This window comes from Mycteria americana, chromosome 4, assembly GCF_035582795.1.
Source record: "Mycteria americana isolate JAX WOST 10 ecotype Jacksonville Zoo and Gardens chromosome 4, USCA_MyAme_1.0, whole genome shotgun sequence".
Lineage (NCBI taxonomy): Eukaryota > Metazoa > Chordata > Aves > Ciconiiformes > Ciconiidae > Mycteria > Mycteria americana.
Window position 1 is genome coordinate 62,299,427 of NC_134368.1, and position 21,263 is coordinate 62,320,689.

At 49.3% G+C, this 21,263-nt stretch overlaps 1 protein-coding gene across 1 annotated transcript; it reads right to left on the bottom strand.

Moving 5' to 3' along the window:
* Positions 1-2,233: 2,233 nt before the first annotated feature.
* Positions 2,234-3,287, bottom strand: LOC142409234 (glutathione reductase-like). Its single transcript, XM_075500514.1, is given in 5 exon segments — positions 2,234-2,370; positions 2,373-2,457; positions 2,641-2,774; positions 2,967-3,098; positions 3,179-3,287. Coding segments are annotated over 5 exon segments (597 nt in total).
* Positions 3,288-21,263: the final 17,976 nt, after the last annotated feature.

Sequence of the window (21,263 nt, forward strand, 5' to 3'; positions counted from 1 at the left end):
AGCCAGGTGAGACCGGCTTTGAGCTGCAAAACCCCTTGGCTCTGTCTGCACCCCAAGCCCCAGGAGTTACGTTCCCTCTGGAGCTCCCTGAGCTTGTTGTCTCGTCACACCAGCCCAGATCTTGCTGCATGAAAACACACGACTCGGCCCGGTTCAGAGCCCCACATCCAACCCATGGGCCTGGTCTGAGCCCCCAGAACAGGCCCTGAGCCGGGTTTCACGTCCCCCAAAACCCACGACTCGGTCTCGGCCCCAGGAGCTGGGTCTCGAGCGCCACCCCCCCAGCCCCCCGTTTGCTGTCGGGGACGGGTCCGGGAGCCCCGGGCGGTGCTTGGGAACTTAACGGGGGGACCCGCGGGGCGGGCCCGGCACCGCGTGGCCGCGGGCAGCTCGGGCAAGGACTGAGGGCGCCGGGCTCCGGCCCTCCGGGCTTTATTCCCCGGTGTCCAGAGCCCCACCTGCTCCTCCGCGGAGCCACCGGCAGCGCGGCCGCCCGGGCACCGCCACTTGCCCACCTGCCTCCGCCCCGAGACCCCGCGGCCCGGCCCGGCCTAGCCCTGCGGCGCTGCCGGTCCCCGGGCCGTTCCCCTCCTCCTCACCTGGGGCGGGCGGACGCCGCCCCTCCTCTCCGAGCTCCCGGTGCGGGGCTGGGCCAGGCCCCCCCGCCCGGGCACCGGCCCGGCCTGGCACCGTCCCCCACATGAGGGGGGAGGAGGGAGGAGGAAGACGGCGGCCGCCAGGGGCCAAAACAGCCAGGGTCCCGCCCCGCACAGGCGCCCTGGGGCCCCGCCCCGCCAGGGGGGCTCCGCGGGGGCGGGCCCAGCGAGCCGGGTAGGGCGTGGTCAGGGGGCGGGGCGGCGCGGCGCATCGGCCGCGGGGTCCCAGCGCCCGCTCGCCCCTAGCAGCACCGAGAGCGCTGCGCGCAAACCCCGGCTGCGGGGGGGAGCACCGGTTTCGGCCCGGCCGCTCGCTCCGCCTGGGGCTTCTGGGTCTCCCCGAGGAGGGAGTGGGGTCCCCGAGGGCAGGGAGGGCCGGGCATCCCTCCCGCCGGGGCTCCCCGCTCCAGAGCATCCCTGCCCGTGCTGCGCTTGGCAGGGGGTCCCGCTCTCCCCAGCTCCTCTGGGCTGAGGGGGCCCTGTTTTGGGCCCCTTCCTGCTCTCAGGCTGGCAGCCCCGGAGCTCGGACATCACAAGGTCAGAGCGGGAGCGGGCCAGAGCCCGCAGGCCACCCCCAGTGTCCATCCTCACGTCACCCGTCCCACCCGAGGTGTCCTTCGGCTCACCAGTCCTGCTACAGCCACGGGGCAGACGACCCCGTACCGCCGAGCCCCTCAGGGACAGCCGTGCCCGGACTGGGGCGAGCTTCCACAGCCTCTTCCTCAGGGAAGAGCTGCCGCCGGGCACAGGAGCTGGGGGTCTGCCTGTCCCAACTCTGTTCCCTGGATGCCGCAAGGTGGGGGCCGGAGGCGGCAGCACCCAGGGGACCCCCATGGCCCAAAACCACGGCATTTCTCCACCCTCCATCACTTGAGTTCGCCCCTGGTCCTCGAATAGTTTCCAGCAATGACCTTCTCTGCACGCCCGGTCCCGGCCTCTGGCCCCTTCCGTTCCCCCCTGCTGGTCTCACAGGGACGCCTGGGTCTCAGCTTCCCCCTGCTTTTCTGCCCAGTTCCCTCCAAAAAGGAGGCTTCTGGAGGTAGTCAGCCCCTGGCTGTGCCTGTCATCCCCTCATCTCCTCCACAGCCTTTTGCTCCCTTTCTCCAGCCAGGACACAACCAGGCAGGAACCGGTGATCTCAAACCCATTCCGGTCCCAATCCCATCATGACCACAAGTGCCACTGTGCACGGGGTGTTCACGACCCACCAAAGCCTCGCTGGCACCCGAGAGCCAGCCCCGCCACTTGGCCGCCCACAGGGGTGTCCTGACCCTGTCACTCCCCCTCCCCCCCTTAGCTCTCGGGCACTTCTGCCCCCCCAAAAGCAGCTCCCCGGGGCCGGCTCCGCTGACACTGATGAGGTTACGAGGGCTGGGCAGATTTTCCTCCCTGCCGCCATCTTGCCATCCAGGATTGAGAGACCACAGCCACCAGAAAACGTGAGCGCTGGCAGCAGACGACAGAGCCCACCCGGGATGCTCCAGCACCCACGAGTACCCCGAGCACCCAGCCATCCTGCCCCACTCTGCTACCGCCCGCAGACCCCCCGTGCCGGGGACGACAGAGAAGGAGCCCTGCTACGGGCAGCCTTCCCCCAAACAGCACCGAAGGACCACGCCACCACCGTCCTGCCGTCCCGCGGGCTGCTCGCACCCACCGCCCCAGCGCAGCGTCACCAGCTCTTCGGCAGAAGTGGGGTGAATGGCGACAGTCGGCCTTTGGTGGCCCCCATTTTGAAGCCCATGGCAAAGCCCCACAACATGTCGTTCCAGCCCAGCCCTTGCATGTGCAATTCCAGCACCTTTGGGGAAGAAGCGAGAGGCTGGATGGCACCGGCGAAATCCAGGCTAAACACTGGGCTTGGTGCTGGGTCCAGGCAGGTCAGAGCAGACCATGCGGGGACAAGAGGACAGCTGCCGTGGCAGGGGGGAGCCAAGGCACCCTCCTGCAGCACCCAGTTGTCCCCCTGGTCCCCTCCACGCACCTTCTCTTCCTCGCCAGCACACACCAGCTTCATGACACACTTAAACTTCCTCTGGGTGATGGCATGGTACAAGGGGATGAAGGATGTGCTGTAGATCTTCACGTTCTCCCTCCTGCATATGGCCACGGCTTCATCTGCAGCAGAAGACACAACATGGCAGGCAGGGGGTGTACCGCAAAAGAGGGAGTTAAAGCACATTTTGCAAGGCTCAGGCTGCTTGCTGGAGATCAGATCACTTCCTCAAGCATCAAACCAGCAGCTCTAAGCCACCATGTCCTGAGCCTCTGCCCCTGTGCTGCCATCCCCCGTGCCCTGCCTTCCCCGACGTTCAGTGAGGCCCATGCTGCTGATGGGTGGGTGGCTGAAGATGATGGTGGGGGTGTCACAGTAGTCCAGGCAGGATCCCTGCTTGCCCTTGAAGAGCCTGTGCACCAGCTTTCTGCCGGCTGCGATTGCCACTGTGGGGAGGGACAGGGATCCTGAGCCATAACGCAGCACAGGGACGAGGGGCTGCAGAGAGGGGGGACAGCTGTGGTACCTGGGGTGAGGAGGGCTCTCCCACAGACATCCTCAACAGCGTAGACCCCTCTCCTGGTGGTGTTCTGGTACTCATTCACTACCACGTGGCCCTTGGCATCCACCTGCATGCCTTGCCGTGGGAAATGGCAGCCGCCTTGGCACCCACCCTGGCCGAGACACGTCACCAGCGATGCCCAGGGAGGCCTGTGCCAGCCACTGTGGGGAACGCTGTTCCCAGCTGTGGGGGCATGGCAGGAACACCATCCCATGGCAGGCTCTGGAGACCCCCAGGATCTCTGGAGACCCATGGGACCCCTGCAGACCCTGCCCATCGGTCACCGGTAGCGTGACGGACCATCTGGCGGCTGATCCCCCAGGACACCGCAAGTGTCACGCGAGGAGCGTGACACTTGCAATGCTTGCAACAGGCAACGGGGGCCACACTGCAGGGCCAGGGATGTTGCCAAAGCCGTGGCCCAGAAAGCAGTGCTCAAAACACCAGCTTTCACCCCAGTCCTGCCTCTCCAGGAGGGATGGGACGAGCCATAGGGCTGCTCTGCATGCCCGTACTTGCACGTACTTCCACACGTCCACCCCCAGTGTTCTCCAACTCCTGGGGCACGAGCTGATCATTGAGTCGAAAGTCCTCAGGCCTTCAGTTGCCCCTCAACAGGGAGGACTGGGAGCCCAGCATGGAAAGGATCCCTGCAATTTCCACTGCCATGTACCCGGCACCAACAATAACACTGTGTCTGCGGAGAAGCTATGATACCATTGCAGGCATTTGGAGCAGAGGGAGATGGATGGGGCAACGGTGCGGGCAAAGGATCACAGATGTCTCTGCTGGGTTTAGAGCAGCCAGCTCAGGTACTGTGCTTGCCCAGAGCTCAATCTGGATTAAGGGTGTGTGAACGTATCCAAGATGCGGGGTGAAGGGATTCAGATAATTTGAGAATGCTTAGTTTTGCTTCAGGTCTGTGAGGAGGTCAGCTGTTACACAAAAAGTGTGCCGGATTAGAAATGCCCAACATGATTATTTCATGACTTTTACGCTGTTTAACCCCTAACGGATAAGAGACTGACATTAAAATTCATGTTCTGCATGTAGCAATAAGTGAATGTTGAAATGAGATAGCTAAAAAGGAAAAATTAAAAACACTGAGGGCTTTTTCCCCCAGCTCCCTACTACCACCCAGCTGGGGGATGCTCTGCAAGGAAGCTGGGGACATCTTTTTAAACACTTTGGCCAACCCTAATTCATGAGGATCTCTTCACGCCAGTGGTATGACATTTCGGTCTCTGTATATCAAGCATGAGTTATCCCAGCCTCAGAAGCTGTTTTCTGCCAGTCCTTGCAGCTACAGCAAATGTTTCCCATAGGTCAGCCCTGAGATAATATCTTACACCCTTTAGCCCTTATTATTATCTTGGGGAGGGAATGTTTTCCACTTTGTTGTTCTCTAAGGATTCCTTCTGACTGTAACTAGGCAATGAACAAGGGATGTGTCTCAGAAGACAGAGCAAAAGCTGCAGGTACAAAAAATTCATTTAACACGTAACCATTTTCGCTAAGAATTATAAGAACTAAGATATAAATAAGACGCATTATTCTGCACAGTACTGCAGAACTATTTCCCAGAAACAGGCAGAAGAATTGACTTGACTAAACCTGATGGCTGACTCCTCTGCTTGGGAACCAAGATGAGCATTCCTGTTGCCACCAGCTTGGATTTGGGCTGAGGATTTCCCTCCTTCTACCTCTGTCTCTCCACTGTGAGAGACCTTCAGAGCCAGGAGGGCTTTTGTCTTTGCAAGCCTGATCTGGCTTTGGGAAGGCATATTAGCTCCATTTTTTCCAGACTGGGTGCTGAAGTGACAAGCAGGATTAAATATGAAATCTGCTACAGACTGTGAAACTGCAGGATGGGAAAAAGTCCATCTGAGTAGTGATCTCTCCTGGTAAAGGCAGGGTAACTCCCTGTGTGTTGGGGTGAGTATTCACTAAGTGATGGCAGTTTCATACTTAGAAGACTGAAGCTCCACAGAGAACAGTATAAAATATTTGAAGTGTTGACCCTACAGTCCTATAAAACTGAGAGATGGGCATTCAGGTAATATGGAATCACTTCTAGTTTGGAGTAATTTCTTACATCAAAACTAATGGATATTTGCACCCAGGAGGGATTTTAAGTTGCTCTCTCCATGTTTGGTTCTGTAGGTCACAGCAGCGTAGGCTCCTCAATGTAATGCTACAAAACAGAGAACTAAATACTCTCACAATTGATATTTTAGGTCTGTATGAGCCACGTGCAAAGAAACTCAAACTAGCCCTCATGTGAGAAGCTGTACAAATTCCAAAATAAGAAGGTATCTTGCTCCAAGAAATACCTACATGGCTTTTTAGCTAGTAAATGAACATGGGCTGTGGATCTCAGCCATCAATTTGAACAGACTACCTAAAATCCTGAGGGCGTCAGCTCTACAACATAATCTGTGTGTTCTTTTAGGTTTCCTTCCTATAAGATTTAATAGGAAATGAAACAAAATGAAACAAAATTAAATTAAAGGACATGAAATGGGGTGTTTTCTCAACTGGTCTAAAGGTGCCTCCCCCTGACAGTTCACAGGTCTGCAACTGCTTTTTTTCCAGCTGGAGATTATGCCCATTTTATCTATTTGAAAACAAAAATATCTATACATAGATAACAGAAGCGTGCATGTGTTTGTGTGTGTGCAGACACATACATCTACACATGAATAAATGCATACAGGCATATACATAAATATAACAAATATAAAACTCAGTTTTCCAAAAGATAGTTGAAAACTTTTTGATTTACATCACAAAATAGACCTTTGCTTAACTGACAGGAGGAGTGGTGCTGTCTTAGCCCAGCTGAGAACCTGACCCTGGAAAGCGGCTCCGTGGACACCACAATCTCTGCTCTTCTTGCAGCAACCGGACTTCTCAGCTATTTCTCAGATTTTTCCTTCTCTTCTACTTTTATCTGTCAGTAACAAGAGAAAGGTGACCCACAAGTTACTTCAAAAGGAAAAGGTAAAGTATGTGACAGACCCACTCTGCCTGTGAATCCTGACATCCTCCTCCCTGTCTGAGCCCATCACCAGACAGAAAGACCTCAGCTGCTTTCTCAGAGTACACTGTTCACTCATACACCTTGGGGAAGGGTGTAAAAGTATCTCTACTTTCAAAATCTCTACTTCTATGTACCTTGCAGACAGCTTAGCTCCAGGTTTCTCTTTAGACAGCCTTTGTGTATCTCTTTACTCCTCCTCTGTATGAAGTTACAAAGGAGCTGTGTATTAAAAAGGACTGTTTTCTTTCACTCCTTACCTAGTCTTACACTCACTGACCATATCCAGCTTTGAATCATCCTCTGCACCTCATGGTTTGCTTGGACTTACTGTCTTGCTCCTGGCAGAGGGGACAGAGGGCCTTACTGTTCAGTGTTCAACCACGCCAGCAGCTCTTCCAGGGGAAAGCGATGATCAACCTCCGATTTTCCCCACAGTTGGAATGGATCGGCTCCATAGGCCATCAGAGAGAATCATGCTAACATCTTGTTTTCTGTGTGCCACAAGAACCACCCAGCAAGTGAAGGGGTTTCATGGGGTCTGCCAGAGCACCCCTGCTGTGGTCCTCTGCAGGCAGACAAAAGCTCTGAGGAGACATCATCTTCCACCAGCTGTGCTGCTCTGATGCAAGGCTTAATGCAGAGATCGTCAGACCTGAACTCTCGGGGGTCCAATGCAATTCCTCGGTCTCAACTCATGGTGCCAGCTGAAGACCTTATTGTCCCCAAATGCCTCTCCAGTCTTCCTGGGGAAGTTGTTATGTACAACAGGAATGGCAGAGTACGACACGTATCAATGTGCTTAGCTTCCAGTTCAAATCCACCTTCACTGGGAATTCAAGCTGTGATACACTGGAGCAGCTGAGATGTAGATTCCCCTCTGTTGAGGTTCTCCTGAGAACATCTGTCAAAGCCCCTACTTGCTGGAACCTGATTTACTTGTGGAAGCTGGGGATTAACAAGACCATTTCAAAGGTTTCCTCTTTACTCAGCCTGAAGCCATGTCTGCCATAAAATTTCTCCCTAGTCCATCGTTGTATAGCAGTCTTCAGTGAAATGTTCAGCTGTCCTCCCCTAAATTTAGGTCTTTAAACTGCTTACTTGATCCTAAGTGGTGGTTCAGATACCCAGATTCCACTGAAAGCAATAACAGAAATGAATGCTTAAATGCTCACTGGAAACAATGAGTGTAATGAACGCATAAAACTGCTGGAGAACTCAAGGGGCAATTTTTGTTTCACATCCTAACTGGATTCTAGGGATCTTCTGTTGGAGATGCTAATTACTGATTTTCCTAGTGGCTTAGTAGAGCTGGGCCAGCTTTGGATTCATCTTTACATCGGCACGTGAGTCTTAGAAAACCAAAGGGATAATTTCTCTGCAATCTTTTTCTCTGGGTAAACAAAGCACATTTCCCTAGGTTCTCTGTAGATCAAGAGCATCTCCCACACAGCAGTGCAGGATAAAAAGGTCAGCCACCTTTAAATAAGCCCTAATTGACACTTACTTCCCAGAATGAGGGTTATCAAAGGTTAAGGTACAGTTCCCGAGGCATTCAGTGACCTAATCCTAAACATCATTAATCCATTTCAGTCTGAAAAATAACACTGGCATTTTGAAAAGCCTACTACCTTAAGGGACACTGCTGCTGCTTTTCTGGAGGTTGGTCGTGTTGGATTCCTTTGCCAAGAACTCAGGTCATCTCCCACAACTGCTCCTCAGATGATGCTGATGTTCAACATTTGACTTGTTCCACCACTTGTCGTTTCTGGCCCGCTATGTGCTGGGAGCATCCTGCCATGGGAGGGAGCACAACTCCTCTTCCTCTCACTCTGCTGCAGGTGGGCAAGAGCTTATCCAGTTCTCAGTTGCATTCCTCCACCTATACTCAAACGGTTGGCAATTTCTCACTCAGAGTGTGGGCTTGAGCAGCTCCTGCTCTGCTCCAACATATGCTGGGAATGTTTAGGCTCAGGTAAGGGTTACGGACAACGACTCACCCGACCGTAGACTGCACAAAGGACACTGTTATGCACAAGTCCTTTCTCTGGCACTTGGCTCCTCTCTTCTCTTATCCTCTCTGTTGTCCTGGGAAGGTGCAGGGCAACTGCTTTGGGTCCATGCCTGAGTCATCCTGCTGTTTGAGCAGAGCTAGCCAATGTGCTGCCTAAGCATAAAAGCTTTCATGATCCTCCTGCCCCAGCTCTGCACGAGTCTCCTCTGCAAGCTGATACAGCAAACGCTCAGACCCTAGCATAGTCGAGAAGTGACCTTCTAGCTGATAACATATCCCTCCAGCCCTGGGGAAGAACATCCCCTCGGTTCAGTCCCCACAGGGATTGGTAGCCCAGATGTTACTGCACAGCCACCCTCGACTAGATCCATTTACCAAAGATCACGTAGTAGTAAATGAAAACAACAAATGAAATTATATTTCCAGACAGGAGAAACCCGATTTAAAATATTTTCTAACTTCTCAAAAGAAGTTAATTTATAGCTGACATCTCTGCTACGATACAACACTGGCTCCGTTCAGGTTGAAATTGTGGGGATGGGAAGGGTAAGCGCTGTGTCTTTCTGAGCCCATATCTCACCTGCTGGAGCAGAGGCCTTTTACGCTGCAGGCTGTCACCACGACTGGAGTGGCTGGTGCTCCTCCCTGTCTGCAGCAGTGCCAGTCTGATGCCACCAAGAGCCTGAGAGGACAAGAAAATGAGATGGGTGACAAGGGGAAGCAAAGAGACATCAGCATCATCTGCCAGAAGCAGAAGGTGGCAGAGCTGGGGAACAGAGAAGAGAGTGCTGATCACAAGAACCTACGCATGCTCCCATCAGCCCTTCCACCATCCACCTTTTCTTCTGCAACTAGAGGAAAGGCTTTGAGAAAGCTGTTTCCCTCCTTTTCAAACAAGACACTAGTAGCACCAATATGATGAGAGCCATCTCTCAAGGCAACTTGTGTCAATTCACTTTCCATGGCTTTGAAAAAGAAAGTTACATTTCTTTTGGGGTTACTTCGATAAGTGCAGGTACAAAACCAGATCAAGAGATTGCAGATACCACGTATTGAAGTAGTCTCCCTGTCGTGGTTTAGCCCCAGCCGGCAACTAAGCACCACGCAGCCGCTCACTCACTCCCCCTCGGTGGGATGGGGGAGAGAATCGGAAGAGCGAAAGTAAGAAAACTCGAGGGTTGAGATAAAAACAGTTTAATAGGTAAAGCAAAAGCCGCGCACACAAGCAAAGCAAAACAAGGAATTCATTCACTACTTCCCATGGGCAGGCAGGTGTTCAGCCATCTCCAGGAAAGCAGGGCTCCATCACGCGTAACGGTTACTTGGGAAGACAAACGCCATCACTCCAAACGTCCCCCCTTCCTTCTTCTTCCCCAGCTTTATATACTGAGCATGACGTCATGTGGTATGGAATAGCCCTCTGGTCAGTTTGGATCAACTATCCTGGCTGTGCCCCCTCCCAGCTTCTTCTGCACCTGGCAGAGCACGGGAAGCTGAAAAGCCCTTGACTAGTACAGCAACAACTAAAACATCTCTGTATTATCAACACTGTTTTCAGCACAAATCCAAAACATAGCCCCATACCAGCCACTACGAAGAAAATTAACTCTGTCTCAGCTGAAACCAGGACAGTATCCACCCCTTATTCCATACCATTTACGTTATGCTCAGGTCTCACACTATTCAATACATTCTCATTACCCACCATCACCCTTCCCATCCTTTGATATAATACACACATATCATTCCCTTAGTCTATGGACCAAATATACCTACAAAATACCCCTACAACATCCCCTACAAATACCCCTACAAAATATTTGTAAAATGACCATAAATGTCCACAAAATGTCCACTGAGTTCATTTAGTCCATGACTTTGGGCTTCATCTCTTATGGTTGTTACTCAGGACAGGAGAGGTGGTGTGTTGCTTGGGGTTATTGGGCACCAAAACCAGCTCAGGTCAGGTCACTGCTGCACTTGCACTGCTTCTTGTAAGGCTTCTCCTCCATTGGTTCAGGTGGTTCCGGCTGTAGTAATTCCTATAACATGCAACTCAAATCATGGGTTACAACAATTTAAAGGTATATCCATTACAATGTCCACCCCTGGTCCTTTTGGACCAGGTTATGAGGTTTAACATTGCAATGAAGTCCTCCCCTTGCCCCTGCTCCAGCTTGGACTTATCCACAGAATGCAGTACCTTCAGAAGTAAACTTGCTCCAACATGGCCTCATGCACAGCCACTGATGCTTCAAGGTGTACCTGCTGCAGCATGGACTTCATCCACAGCCACAGATGCTTCGAGGTATACCTGCTGCAGCATGGACTTCATCCACAGCCACAGATGCTTCGAGGTGTACCTGCTGCAGCATGGACTTCATCTACAGCCACAGATGCTTCGAGGCGCACCTTATCCAGCGTGGACTTATCCTTGGACCACAATCCCTTCAGAGCTATACCTGCTGTGGCACAGACATAACCATGGCCACAGACGTTTCAAGATATACGCTGCTCTGGCATGGGCTAATCCATGGGCACAGACGCTTCGGGGTGTCCTGCTCCCACGTGGATTCATCCACAGGTCACAGTCCCTTCGACTCGAGTTCACAGCGGAGTTCCAGCCTGTCCAGTACAGCAGCACAGAAACAGCAGCAATGCCCTGGCCATCTGCCAGCCCAGGCGCAAGGCTATTGCTGTTATCAAAATGTTCCCAGGCACAGCAGAGTAAGGTGATCAGCAGTACAGCAGAACGGCAAGCAGTGAAAGCAAAAAGCAGCCACTAACGAGCCCTAGGCTCTAACATACAGTAAGGCAAGCAAGCCCATGGCAAGCACAGAACCCTGCTGATTAATAGCTAAACAGCAATAACAGCTATAAATTCTATCTGGCACATTCCAATCAAATCTGTCATTATCTCAAACCCTTCGTGCCCCACGTTGGGCGCCAAAAAGGACTGTCGTGGTTTAGCCCCAGCCGGCAACTAAGCACCACGCAGCCGCTCACTCACTCCCCCTCGGTGGGATGGGGGAGAGAATCGGAAGAGCGAAAGTAAGAAAACTCGAGGGTTGAGATAAAAACAGTTTAATAGGTAAAGCAAAAGCCGCGCACACAAGCAAAGCAAAACAAGGAATTCATTCACTACTTCCCATGGGCAGGCAGGTGTTCAGCCATCTCCAGGAAAGCAGGGCTCCATCACGCGTAACGGTTACTTGGGAAGACAAACGCCATCACTCCAAACGTCCCCCCTTCCTTCTTCTTCCCCAGCTTTATATACTGAGCATGACGTCATGTGGTATGGAATAGCCCTCTGGTCAGTTTGGATCAACTATCCTGGCTGTGTCCCCTCCCAGCTTCTTCTGCACCTGGCAGAGCACGGGAAGCTGAAAAGCCCTTGACTAGTACAGCAACAACTAAAACATCTCTGTATTATCAACACTGTTTTCAGCACAAATCCAAAACATAGCCCCATACCAGCCACTACGAAGAAAATTAACTCTGTCTCAGCTGAAACCAGGACACTCCCTCAGCACGAAGTTCACAAACACTGTGGTTGGGCCACCTAGTGAAAGTATGGACCCATAAAGGACAGCTTTGTATTCAGAGGTTCAAAGGCAAAAAGGATGTTTGTCAGGCAAAGTAATAAGACATGGCTACTGTATGTGATTTGCAATCTTTTATATCAGGCATTTATGTGCTTCTGCTGAGAGCCAGGAGCTCAGCAATGTTTGTAGCAGCTAGTTCCTTCTTTTCACTCAATTGCTGGTGTACCACTGGGGCTTAGAAACAGGGAACTTTGGATGTTGTCTGATCCCGATCATTTTAGTTGACCCACATGTCAGCTTCAAAATTGGTAACCGAAGTCTTTAGAGAGAAAGAAAAAGAGAGGAAGAGGAGGAAAGAAGGAAAGCAAAAACACTTAGCAGTGTATCCCTATTATTCAGCCAAGATCATGTTCATTTTGGTCTTGTGCCCTGCCTGATGGAGAAACTGTTGCTGGAAAAGAGGATATGGGTATCCTAAAGAGCGGAAGAAATAAAAGAAACCCTCCACAAAACAGATTACCCAAATTGCTTCTTATCCCAGTTATGGAATTAACTCTCAGGACAAGGCACCTCTGTGTACATAAGAACAGCATCACCAGCTCAGACCAAAGATCTCCTCTCTGCCGGGGCCCCGAGCCCATGGGTAGGGAAGAGATGTCAGAGGAAGGGAAGGTTTAAGTGACTCTTCCCTTGGCTTTACTTTTCTCAGGGGCCAACATTTTAAGTGGTTCCTGACCTGGTGGTTGTGTTGCTCCATCCCATTTGGCAGCCCCCAGCGCATAAATCCTTCCCTGTCTCTTTGAGCCACCCTTACACTTCCCAGAGCATCCTGGGGTGAGGACTGTAGCACACATCACCTTCCCTATTACAACACCTTCTAGGTGGGGAAAAATTAGTATGTCTAAATTCAGCTGTAACTGATTTTATTTCTATCCTGCGTTTCAGCCAGGGTTGCAGGTCTGTACGCTAATTTGGATAATAATTATCTGGATTAGTGATTCATTAATCACTGGATTAGTGAATATGTTCTCTGCATGGCTGCGTGAATGAGGTCTGCCATAATACACCAAAAATGAGACTCTCTACGTCAAGATATTCACCATCAATGATGAACGGTTGGAGCTGTGTATTAATCTAGGTCTGGTAAAAACAGGCAGAGGACTACCTATAAAGATTTTTTCCAAGGATTGCTATTGATATTATTTATCAGTTTAATAGCATGCTATAGGAGGAGGTCTGGTTTAGGCTCCTCTTAACTTTCAGTTCAGTAATGCACCGAGCAGTGGGTGTTGTTGAGAAATTCGGCATTCTCACTCCTGTGGGAGAGGCAAAGCATCAATAAAGTACACACAGGTTACCAATTTCACTTCAAGCTTCCAGTAAATAAGCCTCAACCTTCTGCTGTACATCAGGGTGATGAAGAGGCGAGTATTGCAGCTCGATTCCCGTGATAGCCATTTCTTTTTTCTTTTGACTTAAAGAAATGTCAGCCTACTCTTGACACATTTGAAATATCTGCACTGTGGCCTGCAAGACCTGTTTCAGGACTTGCTAGAAGACATATTTCATGTTCCTATTTCATTTCTCTTTTTCTTTTTTTTTCTTAGTCTTGGATAAACTGTTCGCTAATGGCTTGCTTTAATGTTTTAGATTGTATTGTATAAAACACTGCTCTTAGTCATACAAAGTAACAGACAAGTTACAACTGTCTTTCATTAATATTAGCAAGGCTATCCAAGTTGGAACAAAATAACTCAATAAAGGTCCTCTTCCCAAGTCTCCCGTTATTATTCCCACTTCACTCGACTCCATTTTTCTTTTTCAGAGTTCACGTCTAAAATAAACCCAAAAAGCAAGTTCCAGCCATGTCTGTGCATTGAGAAGCTGCTCACTTTCTGACCTCCTCCATTTATTTTACTGAAACGACTCAGAATAAAGCGATTTATACAGGGAAAGCACCACTCTCAGACCTCACCCATTAATATATCTTTTTTCCCCCCTCGTGCCATAGTTAGGGCGGCTGTGGCAGATCTTTTCATGTAAAGGTATTTTCTGCCAGGGAACCCAGAGGCAATGTGGTTGCCTTTCCCGGAGCTTGGACAGGGACAGTGTGTGTTGCTGGCCCTGCCTTGCTCCAGCTGCTGCCTTGATGCAGGGGGAGCGATGCCTGGGTCAGCAGCAAATTTGGGAACTGCCAGAACACCCCCCTTTTAGCTCCAATCACATGAATTGAATCAGAAAACTGGTTTTCCCCCAGCAGTCTGGTTTTTGGGCCATTTACAAACCCTGGGGCAATTCTGCCTCTCCCAAGCTGCCACAGACCCTGAGGGCAGAGGCAGCCTCGCCAGCAGAAGGATTTGCTTCTCTCTTGGCACAGCTCAAGCAGGTTCCCGAGGGGCATTAACAGAGCTGAGGAAGATGCTGCTGGCACTGCACAAAGAGGCGCAGCCCCGCAGAGCGCCTGGGCTGCCCGGACTCAGCAGACAGGTCTGGTGGGGACAGACGTGGCGTGGGGCTAACGAGCTGCTGGTACCCGAGCTGACCCCAGGCTGAGACCAGGTCTCTGTGCCTGTCTCAAGAGCCAGCACATGTGTCACCTGCCCTAAGCAGAGGTTTGACAGTGGTGAAGCTCTGTAGTGTGGGGTCTACAAGACGTTTCCTGCCCTTGATATTTACCTTAAGGATGCTTTGAGAGGACGAGCTGTTAACACTTGCTCCATCACATTGGTTGGGCTGGTCCTTGCCAGATAGATGTACTTTGATCAGAGAAACTACCCGTTTTTTTTCACTGCTGCAAACCCCCATGGCCACATGTGCCCCCTTTGTGGCTCTGTTGTCAGTCTGGGCTACCACCAGCACCAACCCCTTGGAAGAGGAAAGACAGAAATGCTGTCAGAGGAACCTCTTTCCTCGAGGCAGCACAGATAACACCCTGTGCCACTGCAGGGTGCTCACCCCTGTTGCATTACTGCCTTGTCAGCATCCAGAAAGGGATTACAGAACTCTGAAATATGTCCAGATGCATGGGAGGAAAAGAAAATGCAGCTATTTTAACTGCGTAGGACCATTGTAAGATAAAGCTCATCTGAGAAGATCCTCAAGGTGCTCCAAGCTTATTTTAACTAAAAACTTATTTAACTTATTTTAACTAAGAAAAAGTGCTTTCTAGAACTAACAATTTCACTGGAAAACTCAAGAAATCTCCTCTCCAGCTGAGGATTACATAAAGAGAGTGCAAACTGTTAAGCCTGCAATCTCCACAGTCACAAACAGGGCAGTATCTGATATAGTTACAGATGTTAGACTGAAAGTGAGGATTCATAAAGAATACCATTTAAGAAACAAGGCTGTGTTAGTGTAGAGCAAAATGTAGTCCTTCCTGTGTTGGCGTTTTGGCTGAAAACAGGCTAACAACGTGGATTTCTTTAGACTACCCCCCAGATGATAAGTGCTCCTGTTCTTTCAGCTAGTTGTCCCACCAACAACTTTAACTTTTACAATATGCTTGATTTCACTCTTTTTTTTTTAACAGTGGAGAAGGAGCCGAACTCATGTTTTACGCAGAGGCTTGTTGAAGTGATCTGCTTGTGCCAGCAGAGCTCTTCTCACATCTGCAGAACTTGCTAACCAGCCATAGTCTGCCTTTAGGTGCACCTCAGTATCTCTCTGTACTTTGCTCTCCCTGGGCTCTGTTTCTGGCAAAAAGGCTTTAAATAGCTCAGAGTGGTACTGCACATTAAAAGAGGAATGAATATGCTCCACCTCTGGCAGAAGAGGCAATAGCCATTGTGTGAAGGGGGAGACTCTCTCCCAGACTTGCTGAGGAAAGACACACACTTGGTCATCATGCAGCGGCACTTTCCTGAGGTGCCCATCACGCTTTCTCTCTCCGATGCCCACCAATACTGCACAACTGGGTAGAGAGCAGGGAGGTGAACCTGCATTTTTTCAGTGCGGTTTGAGTTCTCAGTGCTTCAGGATTTGTCTCTGTGGCTGACCCACAAGGCTGCCTCCAACGGGAAGATGCCACTGACCAGAAGCAATAGGAGTGCTGGCCCCCAGTGAATCTCTTGGCCAGCAGAGTGCACCAGAGAAGTCAGATGACTTTCAGTGGACCAAGCCAAATGCACTAGTTCTGCAGCACGAGGCACCAATTTATCTGTAGAGGAGGCATCACCAAAGACAAGCAGCAGCTGATTTCTAGAGAGTTTCTGGTTTTAACCCAGCAGCTTCCTTACCTGCAAATCTCCAGAGGCAGCTGCAGAGCCATCCTGGGGATGCAAGAGCACTCACCCACCAAGAGGAGACACATCAGCTCTCTTCTCTTCTACACCTTCTTAAAAAACTGCCAAGACCTGTGTGAAAATATCAGGTGTTATCTTGAATTACTGTTAGCACAGAGATGCTCCATTCGTGTAAGTCCAAACTGATGTATACATTTTAAAGTCCTCTTAATATGAATCTTCCTTAGGAAGAAAAGGATGTAAACCAAGAAAGAACTGCAATAATTCAGTCCCTAAGGCAGCATACCCAATGTAACCCAGGTTGCACAGCACTTGTACATGTAATTAGTATTGCAAATTAGTAAGTTTAATTCTAGGAACACGTGGATTACAGTATTGTCTAGCTATATTTTTCTGCTTGCCTCTGATCATTCCTAAACAAAAGTGTTGTTGGTAATTCTGTAGATACTACACTAAGTGACATGATTAAAAGCAAAAGGGTAATTTAAAAGCCTATATAATAAGATAGGTACTTAATTGTACAGTATACTTAATGAAATAATTATTATTCATAAATTTAATCAGCCTGTGAAGTAATTTGCCTCCAAGGCACCTGATTAAAATAATGGCAATGAAATCTTTGCACAGCGAGACAGGTACTCGGGACCCAACAGCTTTCAATGAAAAAGACTCCTTGGTGCACGCACCCAGCACCTCTGACAGTTTGGCCACCTCAGCTAAGGATAACAGTACGGAGCTGCAAGGCGAGGCCCAAGAGGGCTTTAAATGCAATCATTTGGTTTAGGTACTCAGCACTTGAAGCTGGCTGTGCTGTGGTTCTTCTAAGAGAAGGAAAATATCCTTCCCAGAGGATCGAGGGCTTCTGTCTGGTTGTGGGATGGACTCGATAACAGCTTTGAAAAAGTGGAGACACAGCAGCAGTGAGGTCTGCTCGAAGGGGAACAGGGCTGCAGTGAAGGGAACAAAGAACCAGCTGTTCCTTTGAGCCTGCACATCACTTCTTATTCTCATTCCTCACATTGTGCTGAGCTTAGAAAAGGTTTTCACTCCAATGGGACTTTAATGGACCTCAGTCATCTCCAGGAAGCTTTTCTTACTGAAGGTTTTTACTCTTTTGCTCATTTGTATGTCTCCCCCGCCTGGGATATCCCAAGAGCAATGACTAGTTTACGCTTCTCAGTCCTGCTTAAGACAACGGGGTGTCCCAAGGGCCTAGGGATCTAGGAGAGGCAGCCTTTACATGCACTGCTGCCATAGAAGAGGCTTGTACTGAAAATAAAAATCAGGACCTACATTTATGTAGCTCAGATAAGAACTGTGCCGTAAGTGATCTTCTCACATTACCTGCAATCTTTTATCTACTGACCTTCTAGAACAGGGATACTTTGCCAGGCAAAAGTTTATTTCCTGCCATAATTTTCTTGATTGCCTTTTTCCATTTTCAGACTCAGAAGATTTTTAGCTTTATCTAGCACTAATCATGTCTTCTACAAGAAGATAATCATCAATAAAAGATAAGGATGACTAACAATTATTTTTCCTTTTCTTTCAAATGTGAGGCAGGTGATTCCCTGCTGCCAAGTCTTGCAGAGCAGGACTAAAGACCCGGTCTGAGCTTTCCAAAGGAGTGAAAGGGAAATTAAGCTGGCACAAGAGGCAGCTTTCTCTTACTCTCTAGGGAAAAGTCCACCTGTACGTCTGTATTTCACAGGCACAAGCAGATGGCAGAGCTCCAGCTGAGTCACTGCTTCTCTAAAAAGGCTCAGAAGCAGGGTATTGGTATCTCCAGCTACACAAAGTCACCTCTGTGGGTAAACCTGACCTGGTAAGACCTGGCCATGCTCTGGTGCTGCAGGATTTGGCCTGATACCAAGGATGCAACTCCTCAAAACTCTGGGCTTAATTCTCACTGCAGCTTAGACACGTAATGCTCTCCAGCTCCCTCGATGCAGATACCATTCACTGCTTGATTTACAAATAAACCAGAAATGCCTATAAATCCTTATTCACCTTACTTTCCAAACAAGGCTGAGGTAGGGTTTTTTTTTTTCACCCTTAACCTGTTGTATGGTAGAAGGATCCTAGAAGGATCACCCAGAGCCTTCAGTCCCTTCCAGACTAAGGCAGAGCTCTTCTTGAAGTCTGGGGAGACTGAAGTCTGAAGTCTATTTCTTCTTTGGTTTGGGGATCTGTATAATACTGGGAGATTATATGACTCACACATGCAGCAATTTTTAACACTTACCCTGAGAGATCCAGGAGAGGTTCATCTGAGAAACTGTTGCAGTGGGTGCTTAGCTTTGTCAATGGCATAGCTGGGACCAAAGACCCCCATCTGAAAAATGAAATGCCCACAAATCAGCAAGACAAATACCGCAGCCTTTCCAATCCTCATTGGCAGGATACGTACAGAGCTAGCCAACTGCTTCAAGGATAGAGGAGCTTTCCTGGCACGAGCATGCTCATGGACCGCTCTGCCGGAGCTCAACAGGCAAAAACCTACATTTAATCATCTTAGGATAGTGGCGAGCTGGGCTGCTCTGAGATGATATTCAAATGTTACAGTTTGAACGTCAGACCATCAAAAAGTCAACACTCAGCCCTTGAATACTGGTGCTGGTAGAAAACTGAAAAAGGGGGCTGTCCCAGAGCACTTTGCTGGCTAGAGAGCAGCGTGCCAATGTCCAGATGGGCAGACAACACAGCTGGGAGTGCATATCACAGAATCACAGAATCGTATAGGTTGGAAAAGACCTTTAAGATCAAGTCCAACCATAAACCTAACACTACCAGGACCACCACTATACCATGTCCCTAAGCACCTCATCCAAACATCTTTTAAATACTTCCAGGGATGGCGACTCAACCACTTCCCTGGGCAGCCTCTTCCAATGCTTGATAACCCTTTCAGTGAAGTAACATTTCCTAATATCCAGTCTAAACCTCCCCTGGCGCAACTTGAGGCCATTTCCTCTTGTCCTATCACTTGTTACCTGGGAGAAGAGACCGACCCCCACCTCTCTACAACCTCCTTTCAGGTAGTTGTAGAGAGCGATAAGGTCTCCCCTCAGCCTCCTTTTCTCCAGGCTAAACAGTCCCAGCTCCCTCAGCCGCTCCTCATAAGACTTCTGCTCCAGACCCTTCACCAGCTTCGTTGCCCTTCTCTGTACGCGCTCCAGCACCTCAATATCCCTCTTGTAGTGAGGGGCCCAAAACTGAACACAGTATTCGAGGTGCGGCCTCACCAGTGCCGAGTACAGGGGCACAATCACTTCCCTAGTCCTGCTGGCCACACTCTTTCTGATACAAGCCAGGATGCCATTGGCTTTCTTGGCCGCCTGGGCACACTGCTGGCTCATATTCAGGCGGCTGTCAACCAACACCCCCAGGTCCTTCTCTGCCAGGCAGCTTTCCAGCCACTCTTCCCCAAGCCTGTAGCATTGCATGGGGTTGTTGTGACCCAAGTGCAGGACCTTGCACTTGGCCTTGTTAAACCTCATACAATTGACCTCGGCCCATCGATCCAGCCTGTCCAGGTCCCTCTGCAGAGCCTGCCTACCCTCAAGCAGATCCACACTCCCGCACAACTTGGTGTCATCTGCAAACTTCAGAAAAAATATTTCAAAAAAATATCACACCTTCACGCTGCAAGCATCTTTAAGCTAAAAGAGCTCAAATGCCGACTGTGGTGTGGGAGCATGGGAAATGTTGTGGAGAAAATCAACCAAACAACATGGCTGCTTTGATATTACATTTATGATTTGATAGTACTTTCTCCAATTTCGAAAAAGTCTGCTGGAATAGCTGAGAAAATTTCCCTTTCTGAAATTCAATACTCAAAATTCCCTTCTCAATTTCACCACTGTATTTAACATGGGAAGATACAGTGCTACGACAGATCTCCTGATCAATATTTCCTTTTGTACCAGTGAATTGCCAAAGGTAGTGAAACCAGCTAGAACAGATCTGGTGTAACTAGATCTACCCTCATTAAAAATCATTAAAAAAAAACCATTCTGTGTCGTCATGTAAGTCAGGACTGATAAAAAGAAATGCACCTGGAAAGCATGCTCTTTTAAAATGTCCGTGTCCCCCTGTCTTGACTTACGTCTTGACGCATGAAGAATTTTACAAGACCCATCTTATTGCTTTTCTGCATCTCTCTAGTGTTCATCTGCTGGTCCCATCTGCAAGATGACCCATCTGCAAGTCCTATGGGGTTCACACTTGCATGTGCAGCAAAGTGGCTGTAACTATACCTCCAGACCCAAATCCCAATATAATCCCAATATAAATCACAGCTTCTGATTTATATTGGTCTGAAGTCAAGATCAGGTTAGTGAAGTTTTGGCCACCTGCAAGCAAAAAACAGAAGAAAAATGTGCTTGCTTGTGAAATATTCATCTGAGGTTTGAAACTCAGGATTAAATTCTTGGCTTTCCTACAGAATCCCAATGGATGGCTGTGCAAACCAACTCAGCTCTGGGTCCTGGAGCTGGACTCCTTTTCCTGTCTTATACAAGCCCTGCCAGGTCTCATGCCTCATGTGTATGGATCTCCCAAACAAACAATAAATAAACATCTCACACCCTGAAGTCTCTCTGACTCTCCTTAAAGCAACATCTATTGTTTAACTCAGTGAAATACTACAGCATCCAAGTCCCCAAGCAGCTCAGTCGCTGCTCTAAAATGCATTGCTGGAGAGAGTGTGACCTCTGAAAATGAAGCCGAGAGAATGAGAATAAAGCATTGGGTATCAGGTTTATACCAGAACACAGACCAGAGTTATTGTCCAGAAAAAGCTGATGGGAATCTGATTATATTTCACTATTATGCCTGTATATTATCCCTTTGCTTTAGCTATTTGTCTGTTAAGCAACATCCTCAAGTAGATTACTTCTTTCCGTCTTCTCCCATCCATCTCCACCGTATCCCAGCAGCAAGACACGTTGGGTTAGTTGTGAGGATCCAACATCATTTGCACTCTTTCCCCACTCTGCCTTTATGCATCACCTCTATTCCCTGCTTGTCATTCACTTCGATGCAATGCTTTCCGTCAAAGGCTGTCCCAAGCCAAATGGAGAGTAAAGGGAATTGATGCTCTTAACATGGAGCCTCCCATTTTGATGCATTTTTTTCAATTTGCCATTAATGCACTGGAAATTGTTCTCCCTGACCATCCATTTGTTTTCTCTGTCAGCAGAGC